This window comes from Dipodomys merriami, unplaced genomic scaffold (assembly GCF_024711535.1).
Source record: "Dipodomys merriami isolate MVZ:Mamm:240054 unplaced genomic scaffold, mDipMer1.0.p SCAF_42, whole genome shotgun sequence".
Lineage (NCBI taxonomy): Eukaryota > Metazoa > Chordata > Mammalia > Rodentia > Heteromyidae > Dipodomys > Dipodomys merriami.
The window spans coordinates 4,310,566-4,331,891 of record NW_027205826.1 but is presented as its reverse complement, the minus strand read 5'-3'; the positions used below and the strand labels follow the sequence as shown (position 1 = coordinate 4,331,891).

The 21,326-nt window shown below is 47.0% G+C and overlaps 1 protein-coding gene across 1 annotated transcript in view; it reads left to right on the top strand.

The window, feature by feature from the left end:
* Nucleotides 1-21,326, top strand: part of Pitpnc1 (phosphatidylinositol transfer protein cytoplasmic 1) — a 235,137-nt gene that overhangs the window by 124,736 nt on the left and 89,075 nt on the right. The window contains exons 3-4 of the mRNA XM_069993118.1: nt 7,737-7,825; nt 8,679-8,686. Of these exons, the coding sequence (XP_069849219.1) occupies nt 7,737-7,825; nt 8,679-8,686 (97 nt within the window). The remainder of the gene's footprint in view (nt 1-7,736; nt 7,826-8,678; nt 8,687-21,326) is intronic.

Here is a 21,326-nt window from a genome sequence, read left to right as displayed (position 1 = left end):
GAGCCACACCCCCACTCTGGTTTTTAGGTAGTTTATTGGAGATAAGAGTCTCAAGGACTTTCCTGCCCTTGATTGGCTTTGAACTGCAACCCTCAGATTCCAGTCTTGTGAGTAGCCAGGATTATAGGTGTGTGGTACTGGCACCCAACCAAGAAAGTAGGAGGGTATAGGGTCTGGGTCTGAGTTGAAGGAACTCAGGTTCTGCATGATTTCTCTGGGAAAAGCCAGGCAACTTGGCCTCCCCTGGTGATAGTGCTGGTCCAGAAGCTGTACCCCTGTGTGTTTAGGACGCTCCAGATATCCAGCCAGCATAGACATTCTCACCATGAGCAATGGAGTCAGAGCAGGGGAGGAACATCATTGTAAAGACTTACCAGATGGGGGAAGGTGGCTTCGTGGTAGAGCACTTGCCTCACATACACAAAGCCCTGGGTTTGATTCCTCAGCACCACATACACAGAAAAAGTCAGAAGTGGAGCTGTGGCTCAAGCGGTAGAATGCTAGCCTTGAGCAAAGAAGCTCAGGGACAGTGCCCAGGCTCTGAGTTCAAGCCCCAAGACTGCCAGAAAGAAAAAGAAAGAAGTCACCATAGGATGGGAGCCATGGATTATTGTCAGAGAATTACCAGATACCACGTCCCAGCCAGGGAGAACCCTCAAGGTCGGCCTCTGAGCCTGACCCCGAGGGCCCTGGGGGATGTGAGGGGCCTGGTGCGCTGGAAGTGCGTTCCTGTCACCTGACCATGGTCTCGGAGCCCAGCGGCCTGACTGACGGGCTGTATGGGAGAAAGTCCCAGGTCGGCTCTTCCATCTCAGAATGGTTTAAGTCCCAGATTTCCAGTTAAGACAATCACCCAGTTGGACGCTGGTGGAGAAAATGAAATTAGACTCCATTCAGAGCACTCAGCATTTCTCGAATGTTCAGTACAAGAAATCCCAAATGAACGGACACTGCATATGAGATTAGACACCGAGGGACTCCAGGCAATCTGGACTAAAATGCTCCAGAAGCTTCTAAAAGAGAAGATGGGACTCAGCCTGCCAGCCAGGTAGATAGAAGTTCAGGGAAAGCAGGAAACACCTCACACCAGAGACCAGTGCACAGCGCACCTGGCCTGGCCTTCTTTTCTTTTGTCGGTCATGGGGCTTGAACTCTGGGCCTGGGCGCTGTCCCTGCACTCTTCAGCTCAAGGCGAGCGCTCTACCGCTTGAGCCACAGCGCCACTTCCTGGCCTGGCCTTCTTAACCAGGCAGCGGTGACTCAGGAAACCTCTGTCTGCGTGGATTGGCCAGGTGTCTCAGCTTTGACATTGGGGACTCCATAATTGTCACATGTCTCTGTGCTGTGCCCTGTAGATGCTGGACAGCTCCCCTGACCTATGCCCTCTCCATGTCAATAAATATCAGTAGTGTCTTGAACCCATCCCAGCTGAGACAACCAAAAATGTCTAGACATTGCCAAATGACTCCTGGTAGCTGGGGGGTGGCCAAGAGGGAGAGAGGGAGAGGGCAAAATGGCCCTCTGTTGACACACAGTACCCTGGAGTCACTAACTGTCTCAGTTTGCCTGACATGGGGGATTTCAGTGTTTAAACCAAGAAAATCGCGGATAAAGTAGGATAGGTTTGGCCATCTGGCTATGTTGCCGGTACTCAAAGTATGAAATCAGGCCAGGTATGGCAGCTCACATCTGTAATCTCAGCTACTCAGGTGATGGGAGATTGGAAATATTGAAGTTTAAAGCCAGATTAGGCAAAAAAAAAAAAAAAAAGTGAAAACCCCACCTGTCATCTCAGCTACCCATGAGACGTAAATAGTAGGATCACGATCCAAGTAGGTAGGCTGAGGCAAACATACAGGCCCCAATGCAGGAAATAAACGAAAGCAAAAAAAATGGGAGCTGGCAGTGTGGTTCAGTGGTAGAGCGCCTGTCTAGCCAGTGCAGCACCCTGAGGTCAAACACCAGAACCACCAACACCAAACAAAAAGGAGTAAGAAACAAAATGCCTCTTTGTCTTTGAGAGGCGTTGACAAAGGCATACGGGGGAGTGTGACACAAACATAGTGTCACGGTGTTCGCACACTTTCAGAAAGGCTTCGGAGTTGAAATGTCTCTCAGTGCTTGAGCTTTGGCACGATGAATTCCTGGGAGATATGACCCTGGCCCAGGCATGGACGGCAGACCGGACCGAAGCTCTCCCTTCCTAGGAGAAGAACTCTGGGCTGACACCTCATAGTAAATTTGAGCGACACTTTTCCTTAGGATTGTAGACTATGTGACAGTCTACATCATGAAAGTGACAGGGACAGTGGAGAGTCCTTTAATTCCATTTTCCTTTGCAGGTCCTTATAAATCACTGCAGCAGGGAAAAGTGAGTTTTCCATTCTGTGATAAAAATGATCCCAATAATGATGTGTGCTGGGGAAACGGGGGCTGAAAGAAAGGTTTCTTAGTGGGCTACAGACATAGTTTAAAAGTGTTGTAGTCGTCAGCTTTCCATCACGATAACAAAACACCTGAGATAATGAACTTATAAAGAGAAAAGGTTCTGCAGCACGTGGGGAGACGAGCCCTTGCTTTCCGGCCTGTGGTAGAGGTATGGAGTGATGTGAAGTAGGAGAGGGTATGTTGCACAGCACCTCAGGGCCAGGAACTCAGAAGAGGAAGAAGGCTGGGATCCCACAGTCCCCTTCTAAAGGCTCAGTCCTAAGGATGTAACTTCTCCCCATCTCCAGAACGTCCCACCACCTCCCACGGGACCAAGGCTTTCTTGATCACATTGTCTTTGGAGGAAATTGAGCATCCAAACTACAGCAAACACAGTGGGGCCCTTTTTTAAAAACGCCTCCTGCCTTTGGCCCAATAAAGGACTTAACTGAAGGGCTTCCTTGGGTAGAGGTATGGCTTCAGTGCTAGAGTGCCAGCCTTGAGCAAAAAAGCCAACTGAGCCGAGCACCACTGGCTCATGCTTGTAATCCTACTACTCAGGAGGCTGAGATCTGAGGATCGCAGTTTGAAGCCAACCTGGGCAGGAAAGTCCATGGGACTCTTATCTCTAATAAATTACCAATAAAGGTGAAAGTGGCACTGTGGCTCAAGCGGGAGAGCACTAGCTTTGAGCAAAAGAAGCTTAGGGGGCGCCGGGCGCTGGTGGCTCACACCTGTAATCCTAGCTACTCAGGAGGCTGAGATCTGAGGATCGCGGTTCAAAGCCAGCCCGGGCAAGAGAGACCGTGAGACTCCTATCTCCAATAAACCACCAGAAAACCGGAAGTGGCGCTGTAGCTCAAGTGCTAGAGCGCTCGCCTTGAGCTGAAGAGTGCAGGGACAGCGCCCAGGCCCAGAGTTCAAGCCCCATGACCGACAAAAAAAAAAAAAAAAAAAAGAAGCTTAGGGAGAGGCTGGGAAGGTGGCTCAGAGGTAGAGTGCTTGCCTTGTATGCATGAGGCCCTGGGTTCGATTCCTGAGCACCACATAAGCACAAAAAGCTGGAAGTGGCATCGTGGCTCAAGTGGTAGAGCGCTCACCTTGAGCTGAAGAGCTGAGGGACAGCGCCCAGGCCTAGAGTTCAGGCCCCATGACTGACCAAAAAACAAAAAAAACAGCTTAGGGACAAGGCCCAGGTCCTGAGTTCAAGTCCCACGACCAGGCAAAAGAAAAAAAAGCCAAATGACTTGAGGTTGGAGGTGTGGCTTAGGTGGTACAGTGTCATCTAATGAGTAAAAGAATCAGATACTGAATTACAGTCCTGGTCTCCAACAACAACCAAAGCCAAGTGACAGTGCAAGGGCCCTAAGTTCAAGCCACAGTAACACACACACACACACACACACACACACACACACACACACACACACACACACACACACACACACACACACACACACACACACACACACACACACACACACACACACACACACACACACACACACACACACACACACACACACACACACACACACACACACACACCTCCAACACACACACACCTCCAACACACACACAGACCTACAGAATGGCTTTTCTTTCCAGAAAAGTCACAGAAAATTAGCGCAGCCATTTTGGCTAAGATTGGGGGAAAGGTCATTGGTTATAGTGTTAGCTAAGCTGCTGGAGAAAACAGCAAAGCTGAAGATTCTAGGCTTGTCAGGGGAGGGGGGAGGGGGGCAGGGGAGGGCGGGGGGAGGGGGGGCAGGAAATGGGCCCTGGGGCTGTAGGAAGAAGATGAAAGTTGTCCAAGCTAATTGAGGCCTAGCATAACTTGACAGACATCTCCAACTCTGATTCAACCCATTAAAAGCATCTGAAAACACACAGCCCTATCCATTAGGCCCGTTACATCATCTCAGGCTAAATAGTAAGATCGAGGTACACGTAGGCAGGTCTGGCTGGTCGCTGCCTCCTCTAAGCAAGCGGGTGGGGTCTTCCCACTTCACATTAACCTCCATTGCTCCTCCGCATCAGCGACTGGAAGAATCAAGCATAAGTAACAGCTCTAACAACCCCAAGGAAGGGTGGCCATCTTTGACAACAATGAATCTTAGGTAGAGGAGTAGCCACTACAAAGATGACTGGACAGGAGGAAATCAGCCATAGAGCAACAGTCAGGAGTTTTATGTGAATCGGGCACCCACTAGTGGGTCACACCTGTAATCCCAGCTCCTCAGAAGGCTGAGATCTGAGGATCACCATCTGAAGCCAGCTCAGGCAGGAAACTCCAGGAGTCTCTGATCTCCAATTAACCACCAAAAAGAAGTGGAGCTGTGGCTTAAATGGTGGAGCACCATCCTTGAACTCAGCACCCAGGCCTCTGAGTTCATGCCCAAATACTGGCACCAAAAAAAAAAAAAAAGAGTTCTGTGTGAATTTTTTAAGTGCCTGGACTTGTCTTTCTCCTCAGAACCTGAGAACATCAGCTTTCACCCAATGTCTCCCCCATATTGGTTTTGACTCTGATAAATAACCCAGAACTTTGCACAGAGTATTATCAGAAACGAGAGGTACCGGACAGTGTTTCACTGGCTCTGGTTGAGATTTATGTCTCACCACCAAAAGGGAGTTTGGGGTTTGAGGTTGTACTACTAGTTGGCTGTATTTCCTTTCTTAGTCCGATCTATTTGGAATTCAAAACTGCTTCTTGATGTCCCCTACTCCTAGCCTTCAGCCCCAAGGACCGAGAACAGACATCATCTGCCCTGCTAGGGTTGGCATCCAGACTCTGCAGTAGACCTCCAAACAGCAAAGACAAAATGGCAGCTTCTGGAAAGACAGAACATTCCTGATTAAAACACTGGGGGGAAATAGGCAGCTATATTTTGAGGACTAATCTCACCTATTCCTTAAAGATAGCAAGGGATAGTTAAGGAATTCTCTGGGCTTTTACTCTGCAAGAGTTTACCCCTGAAAGAAAACAAAGAAATAAACACATAAAACTTAGCTGGAGCAGGGTGTTGGTGGCTCAACCTGTAATCCTAGCTACTCAGGAAAGCTGAGATCTGATGGTCATGGTTCAAAGCCAGCCTGGGCAGGAAAGTCCGTGAGACTTTTTGTTGTTGTTGTTGGTCATGGGGCCTGAACTCTGGGCCTGTATACTGTTCCTGTACTCTTCAGCTCAAGGCAAGTGCTCTACCACTTGAGCCACAGTGCTACTTCTGGTTTTCTAATGGTGAATTGTAGATAAGAGTGTCTCAATAAGAGTCTCTTGGACTTTCCTGCCCGGGCTGGCTTTGAACTGTTATCCTCAGATCTCAGCCTCCTGAGTAACTAGGATTACAAGTGTGAGCCACTGGCGCCTGGCTTCTAGAATTTTTTAAAAAAAATTTTGTCAGCCATGGGGCCTGAACTCTGGGCCTGGGCTCTGTCCCTCATTTCTTCAGCTCAAGGCTAGTGCTCTACCACTTGAGCCATAGTACCACTTCTGGCCTTTTCTGCTTATGTGGTACTGAGGAATCAAACCCAGGGCCTCAAGCATGCAAGGCAAGCACTCTACCACTGAGCCACCTTCCCAGCTGGTGAGACTCTTATCTCCAATTAACTACCAGAAAACTAGGAGTGGTGCTGTGCTCAAGTGGCAGAGCTCAGGGACAGCACCCAGGTCCAGAATTCAAGCCCTCTGACTTGGAGAGAGAGAGAGAGAGGGAGAGTGTGTGTGTGTGTGTGGTACTTAACTAGAAGTTGGTTTGTAGAAAGCCTTCCGGAACCATGCCTTTTGAGAATTTGTTTTCCCACACATGGCTGTCCGGCATCTTGCTGGCTCATGCCTGTAATCTCAGCTTCTGAAGAGGCTGAGAGATAAGGATGAAAGGTGGAATCCAGTCCAGGAAGGAAAGTCCTTAAGACTCTTATCTCCAATTAACTGGGGGGGGGGGGGGGGGGGGGAGGACTCACACCTGGATGTATATGTGTGTGTGTGGATCAAGCATAAAAGCTTGGGACAGTGCTCGGGTCCTCAGTTCATCCCCAGAACCAGCACACACAAAAACGAAAATTAAAAAAGAAAGCCAGTCACTGCATTTAGGGCTCACCCTTAAATCCAAGATAATTTGATCTTCAACTGTGTGTGTGTGTGTGTGTGTGTGTGTGTGTGTGTGTGTGTGTGTGTGTGTGTGTGTGTGTGTGTGTGTGTGTGTGTGTGTGTGTGTGTGTGTGTGTGTGTGTGTGTGTGTGTGTGTGTGTGTTGGTACTAATGCTTGACCTCAAGGTGTCATACTTTTACCTTTTTACTCAAGGTACTGGATCTCTACCACTTGAGCTACACCTCCTCTTTTAGCTTTTGCTAGTTAACTAGAGCAGCAAGAGATTTTTGGACTTGTCTCCCCAGGCAGAATTTTAGGCATGAGTTACTGGTGCCCAGCAGATAATTTGATGTTGATATCCTTAACTGAATTACATTTTCAATGACCCTATTTTCAAATCAGATCCTATTCCCCAGGCACTGGAGAGGAACACGGTCCAATCTCAGATGGCGCCAATGTGTTTCAGTTTTCAAAGAGCTGTGTTTCGTTCTTTGCATTGCCAGCTTCTTATTCTATGGCTTTTGTCCATTAAAAAAAAAAAAGCCACTCATGCCAGGTGCAGTGGCTTACACCACTAATCCTATTTAGAAGGCTGTGATCTATTCAGGAGGCTGAGATCTGAGGATCATGGTTTGAAGCCAGCCCATGCAGAGAACACCATGAGACTCCTTATCTCCAGTTAACCACCAAAAAGCCAGAAGTAGGGCTGTGACTCAACTGGTAGAGTGCTAGCCTTGAGCAAAAAGAAGCTCAGGGACAGTGTCAAGACCCTGAGTTCAAGCCCCAGGACTGGCACACCCACATAAAAAGACCACTCATGTGGTTGTCACGTTGAGTCCAGTCTCTGGCATTTGCCTCTGTTGATACCTGTTTGGGCTCACACATATGTGGATTCCATTTCCCCTGTTCCATTCCTAGAAGACAAAGAACTGGTACCCATTCAGGGCAACTGCCAGGACTCAAATTCTCCCGAGCTTGCAAATCCAATCCATGGGGATAGGCCCAGAGCCCAAGGAGCTTCCCTTCCCCAAATTAGGTAGAAGCTTGTTTTGAGGGCACATTAAATAGTTGATACCATAAGGACCAGAGATGGAGAAAGACTGGGTATAAGGAGAATAAATACTCTAGAATTCCTCCAGTTGTAGTTAGATGAAATGAGTCTCTGATTCGATTCTAATTGCTTTCTTTTCCTTTCCCTCTCGTTTTCTCTCCTCTTAGCAAACTGCCTAGCTGGGCTAGAGCTGTGGTCCCCAAAATATTTTATGTGACCGAGAAGGCGTGGAACTACTATCCTTACACAATTACAGGTAAGTCCTGAAATTTGCCCTGTGCTGCAACAGTAGCTGAAATTCTCTGAGTTGCCTCCAATTATCTGAGCAGAACCTTGTGGGGGCCTGTGGAGAAGAACACTATTAATGATATTTCTAGAGATTTGATTATCCTGACCCCCTTTCCCTTCCCACTCCCTGGGAGATGTCCACAGACTAGCTGTTGACTTGTTTTACAACATCCTGGCCCTTCTAAATGATGAGAATTTATAGAAAAGTGTCTAATGAGTCTCTCTCGCTGTCCCAAACATCCTTTTTCTCTTGGAGAATGTTAAAAATCCTTACAATCCATTTCCCTTTTAATGCAACGATAGTACATTCTCTCGACCACAAACTGTGGCCCCTACGTTTAGACAGTTGGACTCCTGTTCCCAAACACGTGAAAATTCAAGATCCCACTTCAAGTTCCCAGTAACAAGCTCTTCATATGGGTTATAAAAGCCACTTTCCCACTTAAAAGATTTCCTTGATGGGTAATGAAATGCTCAGCTGGAATTATTAGTCTTTAATTCTGCTCTGACAATGCCAACACTTCGGTTTTTAATTAGCCACAAACCTATGAGCTAATTGAATCTTGTCTTATTGTCCTCATCTGGCCAACCACAAGAGCATCCTGGGAAAAGTTCCAGACTCAGTACATCATAGAGACATTCAGTGTTTATGAATATCTCATGTTGTGGGGGGTTCTTTACCAGATTTTAAATAATTATACCTCACTAGGTGTAATCTGTATTTGTTAGCTTTGTGGTTTTATGTTCTCCTTAAGTGTGATCTAAATAATTTTCTTTTTTTTTTTCTTTTCTCTCTTCTCTACCTGGACATCTGGAATCAGAATACACAGTAAGTTTCATTTAATTGTTTTTACTTAATGAGAATATTTAATGAGCAAGATTCCTTGTATCTGTGTTATCCATTTCAAAATTTTAAAAAATAGGTATAACTCAGAACCAGAAATGGCTAAACATAGCCATTGCGTATAACATACATCATCGCATATAATGTAGTAATTTGAATACTCCAATTTGTTCAAGAATATTAATGCTTACTCAAACACCTTTGATCTTACCTTTACATGATTAACTTTTGTTTGTAATTTTGAAATAGCTTGGTAGCTTTATGGGTGGTAGTTTACTATAACCAGAAGAAGAAATGCTAGCAGTGTGATAGTAAAGAGAGTATGGTATTTGTTGGTGGAAGGTGGGCTCATGTTAGACACTAAAAACCAGGAAGACATGAACAGACAGCTGTGCACAGTGCACAGGGTAGACAGTCTCTGTGGCCTGATAAAATAATTTCCTTCCTGTCCTAAGAGACAGACTCTGTAATATTATTATTGTATTATTGTGTTGTTATATTCATTTGCTCATTTCCCTCAGTGGCCCCCAGGTCAAACCATGGTAACAAGAAAATAGTTAATAGAGCTGTGGGAAGAACTGATTTGATTTTTTTTTAAGGTAAAGCAGCATCAGTTTGTTTGAAAGTAAAAAGAAAGCCACGAAAGGGGGAAAAAAAGCCATTTGGAAAGGAGTCCCAATAATTGGAATTTTATTTATTTTATTTTTTGTCAATTGTGGGGCTTGAACTCTGTGCCTGGGCGCTGTCCCTGAGCTCTTTCGCTCAAGGTGAGCACTCTACCAGTTTGAGCCACAGTTCCACTTCCAGTTTTCTGGTGGTTCATTGGAGATAGTCTCATAGAATTTCCTGCCCAGGCTGGCTTTGAACCACGATCCTGAGTTCAGCCTCCTGAGTACTTAGGATTACAAGAGATACCAGTGCCTAGCTTAAAATGTTTATTTCCATCAAAATAACCAAAGAAATCAAGCACTAGTGACTCATGCTTGTACTCCTAGCTACTCAGGAGACTGGGCTCTAAAGAGCCAGCCTAGGCCAGAAAGTCTGTGAGACTCTTCTTTTCAGTGTACCACCAGAAAAACGAAAGTGGAGCTGTGGCTCAAAGTGGTAGAGCACTAGCCTTGAGCACCCAGGCCCTGAGTTCAATATCCACAACCAACCAAAAAACTAAACAAAAACAAAGGAAAGCAAGAGACAAAAAGAGGAATGGAGAAAAGTGATTTGTAATGTCCTCAATGTAAGGATGACAGGAACATAGTAGGAGCTCAATGCACAGTTGTGGAAAGACTGAATGAATGCGTGGCCAATAGCTTGATACACAGGCCACGTACACAGCGAGGCCTGACACGGGCTTCAGAGTTACCAAGGCCAACGGCCATTTACTATCTGCAGATCATAAGCAGAGCTCCCCCAATTGCCCAGGGGGTGTCTTCTCTGGGCTACAATCTCACCTGTCCTTTGAAGAATGAAAAACAGGAATAATATTCCAAGTTTGTCATTAAATTCAACTTACTTCACCTCCAGGGCTGTCGGTAGTTCCATCCCTTCATACCCGGAGAGTAAATATCTCTTGTGAAATGATAGGAATAGCATTTTTTTTGGTCAAATGTGTCTACCTTTAGAGGAGAAAAAAAGAGGGCAATAATTGTATGGTAAGATGCACATTTTAAATGTTAATGTTCACCGGGCACTGGTGGCTCATGCTTGTAATCCTAGCTCCTCAGGAGGCTGAGATCTGAGCATCTCGGTTCAAAGCCAGCCTAGGCACAAAAGTCCATGAGACTCTTATCTCCAATAAACCACTCAGAAAACCGGAAGTGGCGCTGTGGCTCAAGCAGTAGAGTGCTAGCTTTGAGCTGAAGAGCTGAGGGACAGTGCCCAGGCCCAGAGTTCAAGCCCCACGACCCACTACCCTCCTCAAAAAAAAAACAATCAAAGAATCACACTGGAACAAACAGCCATGTGGCAGAACTGGCCTTGGGGACTCAAGGAGGAGGGGTGAAGGAAGAGAGGCAAGGAAAAACACAAGACAGGAAGCGTGTAACCCAGAAGCCTGTCCTGCAGTGTGTAAGTCTAAAACCAGCCAAACGCTAGCAGGACCCCTGGAAGATGCCTCTGCTTGGGTTAGGGTTGACTCAGGAGGTGAAGTAGAGGGGGCACATACCTCTCGGTATTTTCAGGAAAACTTGTGACATATCCCAGGTACGGATGGCTTCATCGGATTAGCTGAGGAGAGAAAGTCATTGAAAGTAGGGCAAGACTTCCCGGTGAAGGTGGCACTGAACCAGGGGACAAGGGACAGAGGACATCCCCCCTGCACAGATCTGCTCTGTCGTAGTCAGCTCAAGCTGCTGTAACAAAACACCGCCGACTGGAGGCAGGGCTGCCACTTCAGTAGATACTTATTTCTCCTCCGTTCTGGAGACTACAAGTCCGAGGGGAAGATGCCGGGCTGATGTGGTTGCTAGGCCATGCTTCTCTTCTTGGTGTGCAAATGATTGCCTTATGAGGGTCCTCATCCTCTCCTGGGGGGAGGGGAGGCTCCACCCTCGGGACCCTGTCTAAACCAGATGACCTCCTAAAGGTCTCTTCTCCAAATGCTGTAAGTCAGGGCTGTAAGCAGAGGTGCTTAATCCAGGCAGGTAGCATTGTGGGTCTTGGCCTCCAGGACTCCCGGAAGGCAGGTGGCAGGTAGTATTTTGAGGGGGGGGGGGGTCCGGTCGTGGGGCCTGAACTCTGGGCCTGGGCGCTGTTCCTCAGCTCTTCAGCTCAAGGCTAGCGCTCTACCACTTGAGCCACAGCGCCACTTCCGGCTTTTTTCTTTTTGCTTATGTAGTGCTGAGGAATCGAACCCAGGGCCTCAGGCATGCAAGGCAAGCACTCTACCACTGAGCCACCTTCCCAGCCCCAGGTAGTATTTTGAATGTCCGGTCAACATAGGCGTTGGCTTCTCCATAGGAAATCTGAGTTGGTCCTGACTAGCTCACTTTTTTTTTTTTTTTTAACTTTCTAGTTTAAATCCAGAACAGCTTTTCTTGGCATCTCCCCAGGGCGTGGGGGCTGGAGCTGGTTCTCTTGCGCTCAGGTGCGCCCCCTGCAGGTTTGCAAGCGTGGGGCTGAGGCTGGAGGGAAGGGAAGCTGTCACAGACCATGTGTTCAGGCTCTGCGCGCAGGGTTTGTGACAGATGCTTTCAATTGTCTTCATCTTCCTGTTTAAAATGTTTTTTTTTTTTTAATTGAGCTCTTTATCCCCAGCCCTTTCATCTTTGTACCTCATTTTGATGTCTTTCTCAAGCTCGGTTTTTCTCAGCTCTGTACCCCCTAAAGCACAACTTCCCCAATACCCAATGCCAGATTCCCAAGGAAGAGCCTCACACCCTCCATTCCACCCACCCCACCCCCCTCAAGGGTTGAAAAACTCCAGACCAGTTCAGCCACCATGAGCCCTGACATGTCCACTTGGGACTGGCCTGTGTCCCGCTCTGACGGTCCAGCTGGTAGTCAGACCTTAGCCTGCCCTCATTTGCAACAAAAGTCAGGCAAAGAGAATGTTCTATGTGAGGTTTTCTGGACTTCCACATTTCCCCAGTTACCCCAAGAGATAAAAGCTTCATCACTGCGAGAAACCCTGTGTTTACGATTCTGTGGAAATACCATGTGCCCAGGAAGTGGAAAAAATGCCTTTAACTTGATTATGGAAAGAAAAAAAAAATCTTAGTTATATAGCAAACAAAGAACAGCACGATGAATTTCCCAGAGGACAAACTGTTTTAAACCAACATAGCCGAGTCACCAAAACCAGCCAAGTACTTCCAGACAGCCACCTTCCCAAGGAGTTGGTTTTATTTTTCTTAAAGCTTAAAAGAAAGAGAAGAGGGAGGCGAGGGTGTGGCTCACTGGTAGAACGCTAGCCAATGAGCGAAAGAAGCAGGTACTGAGTTCTAGTCCCTGTCTCAGAACAAAAGAAAAGGGGGCAAGGGGTGGAGAGCCTGTACTTGAAATTGAACATTGCTTCATAGCATCAATTCAGGCTCACTGGTAATGAAGGAAAAATGATTTTTCCCCCTTTTTGCGAGCATTTGAAGAGTCTGGCTATACTGACAGTGACCTAGAGTACACAGTTGGTGTATATGCTTTGTTACTGTGACATCTCGCCACTACAGCATCTTTTAAGAAGAATCTGTGAGACAGGCAAATGAATGCTTTCTGCTAGTCAAAATGCAGCCTTGCCACGAGGAGACATCCCATTGTCATCTGATATCTTAATTATTTAGGTGAAAGAGGAAGAAAGAACGTCCAAGAAGAGTTAAGTGACTTTTTCCAGGTGCTAGTACTAGGCTTGAACTCAGGGCCTGGCTGTCCTTAGCTTTTTCACTCAAGGTTAGCACTCTACCATTTGAGCCATGTACCTACTTGTGGCTTTTTGCTGATTAATTGGAGATAAGAGTCTCTTGGATTCATCTACCTGGGCTGGCTTCAAATCAGGATCCTCAGGTCTCAGTCTCCTGAGTAGCTAGGATTTATAGGTGTGAGCCATAAGGGCCTGTCTGTGAAATGGCTGTTTTTTGTTGGTCATGGGGCTTGAACTCTGGGCCTGGGCACTGTCCCTGCACTCTTCAGCTCAAGGCAAGTGCTCCACCACTTGAGCCACAGCACCACTTCTGGCTTTCTGATGGTTTATTGGAGATAAGAGTCTCACAGACTTTCCTGCCCGGGCTGGCATTGAACCATGATCCTCAGATCTCAGCCTCCCGAGTAGCTGGGATTACAGGCGTGAGCTACTGGTGCCCAGCTGAAATGGCTTTTTAATGACAGCCTCAAAAGGGACTGAGCCATCAGAGCAGACCAGAATGGAATAAAGAGTAGAGATGCTTGGAACTGAGCATGTGACCCTGACACAATCACCCAAGGTGAACTTGTCAATCTTCTCAGGAGTGGCAATGGGGACTAAGATAGTTCTTTTCTGAAAGCAGCAAACTCTCTCTTGGCTGGAATTTCACTCCCCATTTTGGCCTCTCAAGTAAGTTCTAGAGTGGATGAATGACCTTCATCTCTGTCAGCCTCGCCCTGCCTGCTCTGAGTTCCAGCCAAAACATCCAGTAAACCTCTGAATTACATAACCAGAGAACAGAAGTGAGCTCAGGGAGGGCTGTGTGGGTTACACCAGTGCTGCGGGACCGGCCGTGTTGAGAAGAGAATGACAGCCATCTGGCCACCTCGACTACCTACTATGGATGCTGAGAGAATCAAGTCTCCAAATGTCCCATAGAGAACCCAGATTATTAGCTGGTGATGAGGTGATTTTTAGCTCTGCACCGCAATTAACCCTAACTATCCAATGGGAGCAACTTCAGTCTAGAATTTTGAGGGAACCAAAAATACCCTTCCTTTAGAAATAGGACTTTTGTTTGTTTTTTTTTTTTGGCCAGTCCTGGGGCTTGAACTCCGGGCCTGGGCTCTGACCCTTTGTTCAAGACTAGCGTTCTACCACTTGGAGCCATAACACTGCTTCCAGTTTTTTGTGATTAATTGGAGACAAGAGTCTCACAAACTTTCCTGCCAAGGCTGCCTTTAAACTGATCCTCAGGTCTCAGCCTCCTGAGTAGCTGGGATTACAGGCGTGAGCCACCGGCGCCTGGCTAGAAACATAGCCTCTTATCAACAAGGACATGTTAGGGACCAAGTCAAATCAATAGTCTTTTAGTTGGGGGCACTGATGAGCCAGGTAGCAATGGACACCGGCTTGAAGAAGACCTTCATGGAGAGGCTAGTAGACACACAAGTCTCGTGGTGTAGACAGAGGCAGAGTGACCCAGCTTAAAAATCTTCAGCGTTCCGGAAAATCCAGATGGAGGCAAGTCGGGAACCATAACTACCATTTAAGATGATGCATAGACAATTAAGGAAGGAGAGGAATCACTAGATCTCATTATTACAGGACATCTCAGAGCCTTTATGATCCTCATGTACACAGCGAATCTTCCCAAAAGAAGGCTATGAGGTTTTGGATTTGATAAAATTATTTCTCTTAGGGTCAGAGCTACTATATGCCCATTAAATAGGCCACTGGATCAGTTCTGTCATACAAATGTTATTTTCAATATCAGTGGGCTGAGGCATTGCCTAAAGATTGGTAGTACTCACATATCTAAGTTTTTTGAAGACTGTCCAACAATGATGAACATATTTTCTTAAGTTTGGTTGGCATAGATATTCTGTTTAACCACCTAGGCAAAGGCACCAGTATTTTAGGATGAGGAGAGTTTGTATGAAACATTCGATTCTGTGATGGTCAGCCTTCCATCACTATAATAAAATACCCAAGCTAATTAACCTAAAGGAAAAAAAGGTTATAATTTTGGAGGCTTCAGTCCATGCTGATTGGCCCGATTGGGCTTGTGGTGATTCAGGATGTCCTGGGGGAGTGCCTACGAGCAGCACAAAACTCCTCCCCTTGTGACCACGAGGCCAAAGGGAGAAGAAAAAGCCGGGCTTCACGCCTGTCATCCTGGCTACTCAGGAGGCTGAGATCTGAGGATCGCGGTTCAAAGCCAGCCCGGGCAGGAAAAGCTGTGGAACTCTTTATTTCTAATAAACCACCAGAAAACAGGAAATGGCACTGTGGCTCAAGTGGTAGAACACTTGCCTTGAGCTGAAGAGCTCAGGGACAGCTCCCAGGCCCAGAGTTCAAGCCCCATGACCCCCCCACACACAAAAAAAGAAAAAAAAAGAGAGAGGGAGAGAAAGGAAGAGACCCAGTCCCACTAGAACCCATATCCTGGATGTCCAACAGCTCCCCATAATGCTACCCTGGGGATAGAGCCTTGGACTGGGGGAGACATTGGACACCCAGGCAGTAGCAGTGTCCACTTAGGAGATGAGCTGTTGGCTGTGTGGATGAGCTGACCTCTGGGGCTGCTGGCCCGCGGAGCCTGTCCCCAGGCCGGCCCGGAGCTCTCCCCCTCCCCGCAGCCCGGTAGCTCAGCACATGGTGGAGCAGGAACCTTGGCACCGCCAGGTTTGTTTGTTCAGCTTTCCATTTGCTCTTACTGTTCCCAAGCCCTTTTTTGTATTTCAGAGAAAATGAATTTGGCCATTTCGAGAGGAGAGAGCCGAAGATTAAGTGTGTTCTCTATCATAACAGAACTTTGTAAAGTTTTGTTTATATATATATATATATTTTTTTTTTAAATATCATTCAGGCAGTTTCTTTTTTCTTTTTTTGCCAGTCCTGGGCTTGAACTCAGGGCCTGGGCACTGTCCCTGAGCTGCTTTTGCTCAAGGCTGGCCCTCTACCACTTGAGCCACAGTGCTACTTCTGGCTTTTTCTGTTTATGTGGTACTGAGGAATCAAACCCAGGGCTTCATGCATGCTAGGCGAGCACTCTACCACTAAGCCACCTTCCTATGTGCCTATTAGGCACATTTTACATTAGGAACAGTTATCAGGAGTTGATTTTCTTTTTTTTTTTTTTTTTGGTAGTACTAGGGTTTGAACTCAGGACCTCCTGCTTGGCAGAAAGGTGCTCTACCACCTGAGACATGCCTCCCAAAATATTTTTTCTCTTATTTTTTGGTAGTTGGATAAATTCAACAAATCAGTTAATAAATGCAATGCATCTTGATCAATATCACCTCTTTCACCCCAAAAAAACATTTTTTTGAAGGCATGTTCAAAGATTTTTACTAGCAAATTTTTTCCTTTGATTGTTTTTCCAGTTACAGTATTGGAATTATTTATTTGTATTCTACAATTTACTAATTCCTGTGGAGTTGTGTTCAAGTTAGTGAGACCAGAAAATACAACTGGAAGGATTTAATGGGGCAGATTTCTTTCTGTAAATGTATAAGAAAGGTTGGGTGCCTATACTCCCAGCTTCTCAGAAGATGAGATCTAAGGATCACAGCTGGAAGACAGCCCTGACAGGAAAGTGTGTGAGACTCTCATCTCCAATTAGTCACAGAAAAAGCCAGAAATGGCGCTGTGTGGCTCAAGTAGTAGAATTCTAGCCTTGAGCAAAAGGAGCTTAGGGACAGCATCCAGGCCCAGAGTTCAAAGCCCAGGACTGGCAAAAACAAAACAAAAAATAAAACAAAGATGAATTTTAATATAATAAAATAGTACATTTCAAATTATTAAAGTGAATGCAAAGTTGGATTTGTCTTTTAGCCTTTGTAAACCCGAGCTACCTCAAGATGCCCAATAGCCTATTGCTGTACATACAGGCAGATATTGGTACAAGAATGCATCCATCTGCTGGGCTCAGTGGTACATGCCTGTAATCCCAGCTATTTGGGAGGTAACAGATCAGAGACTGGAAGATTACAATTTGAGGTCAGCCTAGGCAAAAAAGTAAGACCCTATCTCAACAAACAAGCCAGGCTTGGTGGTAAGCATCTGTGATGACTGTGAAAGGCCTAAATAGGAGGATCTTTGTCTAGGTTGGTCCTGAGTATAAACATCATGAGACCCTGTCTAAAAACAGAATAGGGCCGAAGGCGTGGTTCAAGTGGTAATGTGCCTTCTGCCGGCTTAACAAACATGAGGTCCTAAGTTTAAACCCCAGTGCTGGAAAAAAAAAAAAGAATACAACTATTTTTACTGCAGAATTATAAACATGATACGGTGGGAAATTTTAATAAGAAGTGTTGTTTTCCTTTGTCTGTTGTTGCTCTGGTACTGGGGCTTGAACTCCAGGCTGTCCCTTAGCTTTTTTGCCCAAGGCCAGTACTCTACCACTTGAGCTATAGCTCCACTTCTGGTGCTTTGGTAGCCAATTAAAGGTAAAGAGTGTCACAGACTTTCCTTCCTGGGCTGGCTTCAAACCACTCTCCTCATATCTCTGCCTCCTGAGTCACCAGGATTACAAGCATGAGCAAACTGCGCCTAGAAGGCATATTGTGTTCACTGAAGAATTTGCTACATTGGTTTTTGTTGGTTTTTTTTTAAGGGTGTGTGTGTGTGAATCTTTTAGTTCTCAACCTAGAAAGCCACCTGCAAATTCCCCACCTGGCCAGATGGCTACCTGTACCTGATTCATTCTCCTCGCTTTATTTACCACGCAGCCCCATGGCATGGAATGTGGTTGGCCTGTCTCTTTAAATTCTGGCCTCTCTTTGTGGTGTGAAGCTTATCAGTATTCAAGAGCATCCTCTCCTGATTTCTGCCTTGACAAGTCCAGCTCCAGATTGTACAAGCCTGAATTTAGTTTCCTTGCTTGGATATTTTCCTAGAAGTGCCAAGGAGCAGAGCATCCTCCATTCAGAAAACACGCTTCCATTCATGGCACCGTGGGCTTCCTCCTGCCCTTCCTCCTGCAGTGAGTTGCAGTTACCCGGCCTGTCAGGAGGACCCTCAATGGCTGGACTATGAATGAACAGAAGCCCCAGGGTGGGGCGCTGGCGGGGAGAAGCCAGAGCTGCTGCCTGGCTGGGCCTTGAGGTGGGCGGAATGGAAGCAGCTGTTTCCCGGCTGCCAGTCAGCTCTGCCTGGCCCCCTCCTGCTTCCTCTCAGCCTCCTCTTCTCTCAGATCCTCCGTTTTCTTGGCCACCTTGCCTTCCTCTACAGCCAGGATCTGGGAAGTCATTCTCAGATTCATCATGTCCACGTAGTGCCTTGTCTCTTTGCTTTCGAATCCTTGGACTTAGGTTGGTCACCAGTGGCTCATGGCCTGTAAGGCCTGGCTACTCAAGAGGTTGACATCTGAGGATCAAGGTGGAGGAAGAGCAGCCCTCTGCTCAGGATGGGGCTGTGTTCTCCTGGTGGTCTCCTGCTGGAGAAAGGTGTGGACATTTGCACACGCAGTGTTGTGAGCGATTCCATCTCAGGTTGACATTCTCTGTCTGCCCATGGAGGAAGATGAGTGTGAGATTATATAGTATAGTAGCAGGCACTCAGGGGCGTGGTCAGGACTCCAGATCCGAGAGAAGGTCAAGTTCAAGGGCAGTGTCACGTCACGGATGCCAGGCAGCGCAGGTTGTTGGCTCTCAGGCATGGTGGCAAGAGAACATACTGCATTCCGTGAGAGTCAAAAGGAAATGATCCTTTAAAGGCCTAGAAATACTTCCTCGAGCCTAAGCCAGCTCTGGCCTCTCCCATTTGATTCCAAATTCCTTGTCAAGTGCCTCTGTGAAGTGGGAGAATTTGGTTTAGAGATAGGAAGGAAGAAGGCATTGAGAATTTGGGCTAAGGTGACACACACGCACACACACACACACACACACACACACACAGTTACTCTCTCCTGTTATTCAAGAAAGAGTCCTACCATAGCACAGGCTGGCCTTTTTAGGGTACAGGGGATTGAACTCAGAGCTCGTGCTTGTTAGGCAAGTGCTCTTATTCCTTGAACCATGCCCTCTCCGAGGCTTTTTGTTTTTAGGTTTTTGTTTTGTTTTGCTTCCATATAAAGTCTTGCGCTTGGTCTGGGAAGGTGGCTCAGTGGTAGAGTGCTTGCCTTGCATGCCTGAGGCCCTGGGTTCGATTCCTCAGCACCACATAAGCAAAAAAGAAAAAAGCTGGAAGTGGTGCTGTGGCTCAAGTGGTAGAGCGCTCACCTTGAGCTGAAGAGCTGAGGGACAGCGCCCAGGCCCAGAGTTCAGGCCCCACAACCGGACCAAAAAAAGACCCAAAACAAAACAAAAATAAAGTCTTGAGCTGACTTTGCCTGGGCCAGCCCCAGACCATGATTCTTGTACTTCCCCCAAGCTGGCACCAACAGGGATGCGCCACCGTACCCAGTCTCCCTCAGGCTGGGAATTATAGCTGCGTGCTACCCACTGGGCTTTGAGTCCTCTTCTCGTGTGTGTGTGTGTGTGTGTGTGTGTGTGTGTGTGTGTGTGTGTGTGTGTGTGTGTGTGTGTGTGTGTGTGTGTGTGTGTGTGCGTGTGTGCGTGTGTGTGTGTGCGCGTGTGTGTGTGTGTGCGTGTGTGTGTGTGTGGCCTCACATGCTGAGCACAGCTATAACACTGAGCTGCCTGCTCCCGTCCCTGAATAAATCAACTAAAAAAGAAGAAGAAAGGGAAGAGAGAGAGAAAGGAAGAGAGAGGGAGGGAGGGAGGGAAGAAAGGAGGGAAGAAGGAAGGAAGGAAAGAAGGGAAGGAGGGAGGGAAGGGAGGGAGGGAGGAAGGAAGGAACTCCTGAGTTTGGACGCGAACCCTGGGACTACACCAACTTACTGAAAGAAAAAGAGGTTTACAGGAAAGAGACCTGAAATCTGTTTTAACAAGCGTGGCAGGTGAAGCAGCATTATGTGGGTTTTAGAAACACCATTATAAAGATATGATTTATATTTTACGTCTGAAGCTGGTAGAGGTTTGGTTTTTTGGGGGGGAGCTGGAAGAAGCTAGGTGCTTTGGAGAATATCGTATCCTTGCATGACAGTAAAGACGCTCTTCCGAGTTTTGCCACTCCTGTCTCTGCAGGTCAGGATTGCTGTCCCATGGCTTCATGCACAGGTTCACAGCCCCACCCAGCAGCGCAGTGAATCCCCCAGGCTTTGGACCCTTTCTCTTTAAGACTTGGGTTTGCTTACAGTGAGTTTTGTTCTCATAAGTGTTTCTTATTGCCATAGCAACCCTAATCAATCACAGGACCAAAAATAGCTCTTTCATGTTTTCTGAAGCGTGTCTGTAGTGAATTGGGAATGCAGCTCTACCCTGCGTTTTGTGTGCGCCGCTTTCATTTCCCGACACTGAACCTGGGAGGGTGCTGCATCTTTCCTGGCAGGTTCCCTCACCCCTTCCCAAAGCTCCCAGCGGATGTCTGAATATTCAACCAAGAAGCATCCTTTCTCTGTCTGGTGCTGGAGGCTTTAGAATGCCCAGTGATCACTTTTAAATAAGAGGTTTATCCCAGTGGACTCCATCGGGTTTGGAAGACCAGTTAAAAATGCACAGATAGCTGAGTGCCAGTAGCTCACTCCTGTAATCCCTGCAACTCAAGAAGCTGAGATCTGAGGATCAGCTTTGGAGCTAGCTCAAGCAGACAAATTGAGACACTTATCTCTAATTAACCAACGAAAGAGTCAGACTACAGGCATGGTTCAAGTAGTAGAGCACCAGCTCTGAGCGGAAAAAGCCAAGTGAGAGCACCCACACACACACACACACACACACACACACACACACACACACACACGAAGTATAGATACTGTAATGCACTAGTGTCTCAGGCCTGGAATCCTGGATACTTGGGAAACTGAGAATGAAGGAAGAGATGACAGTTCAAGGTCAGCTCAGGCAGAAAAGTTAAGACGGCTTCTCGATCCATAACTGGATGCATTGGCACATGCCTGGCATCCCAGGTGATAATGGAGGCTGAGATTGGGAGGATCATGGTGCCAGGCCAGCTTGTGTAGAGCTCTTTTGGGCACGTGCCCAGTTGTACTCCCAGACAGGAGCTTACCAAATTGAAGGCCATGGCTGATTAGAGGGGAAATGTTTGATTTTTCTACTGCCATGGAACATAGTTCCTATAATCTGAGCAAATTTGTCACAAGTTTGTCATCTCGCTCTTTCCATGACTCAGGAGTGGAGGCCAAGGTTAGCTCAATCCTTGGCCAGGTTGGAGGCTCACTCAGGACTGGAGGTCTCTGCAAGCTGACCCATGGTTGGTAGGCTTTGTGTC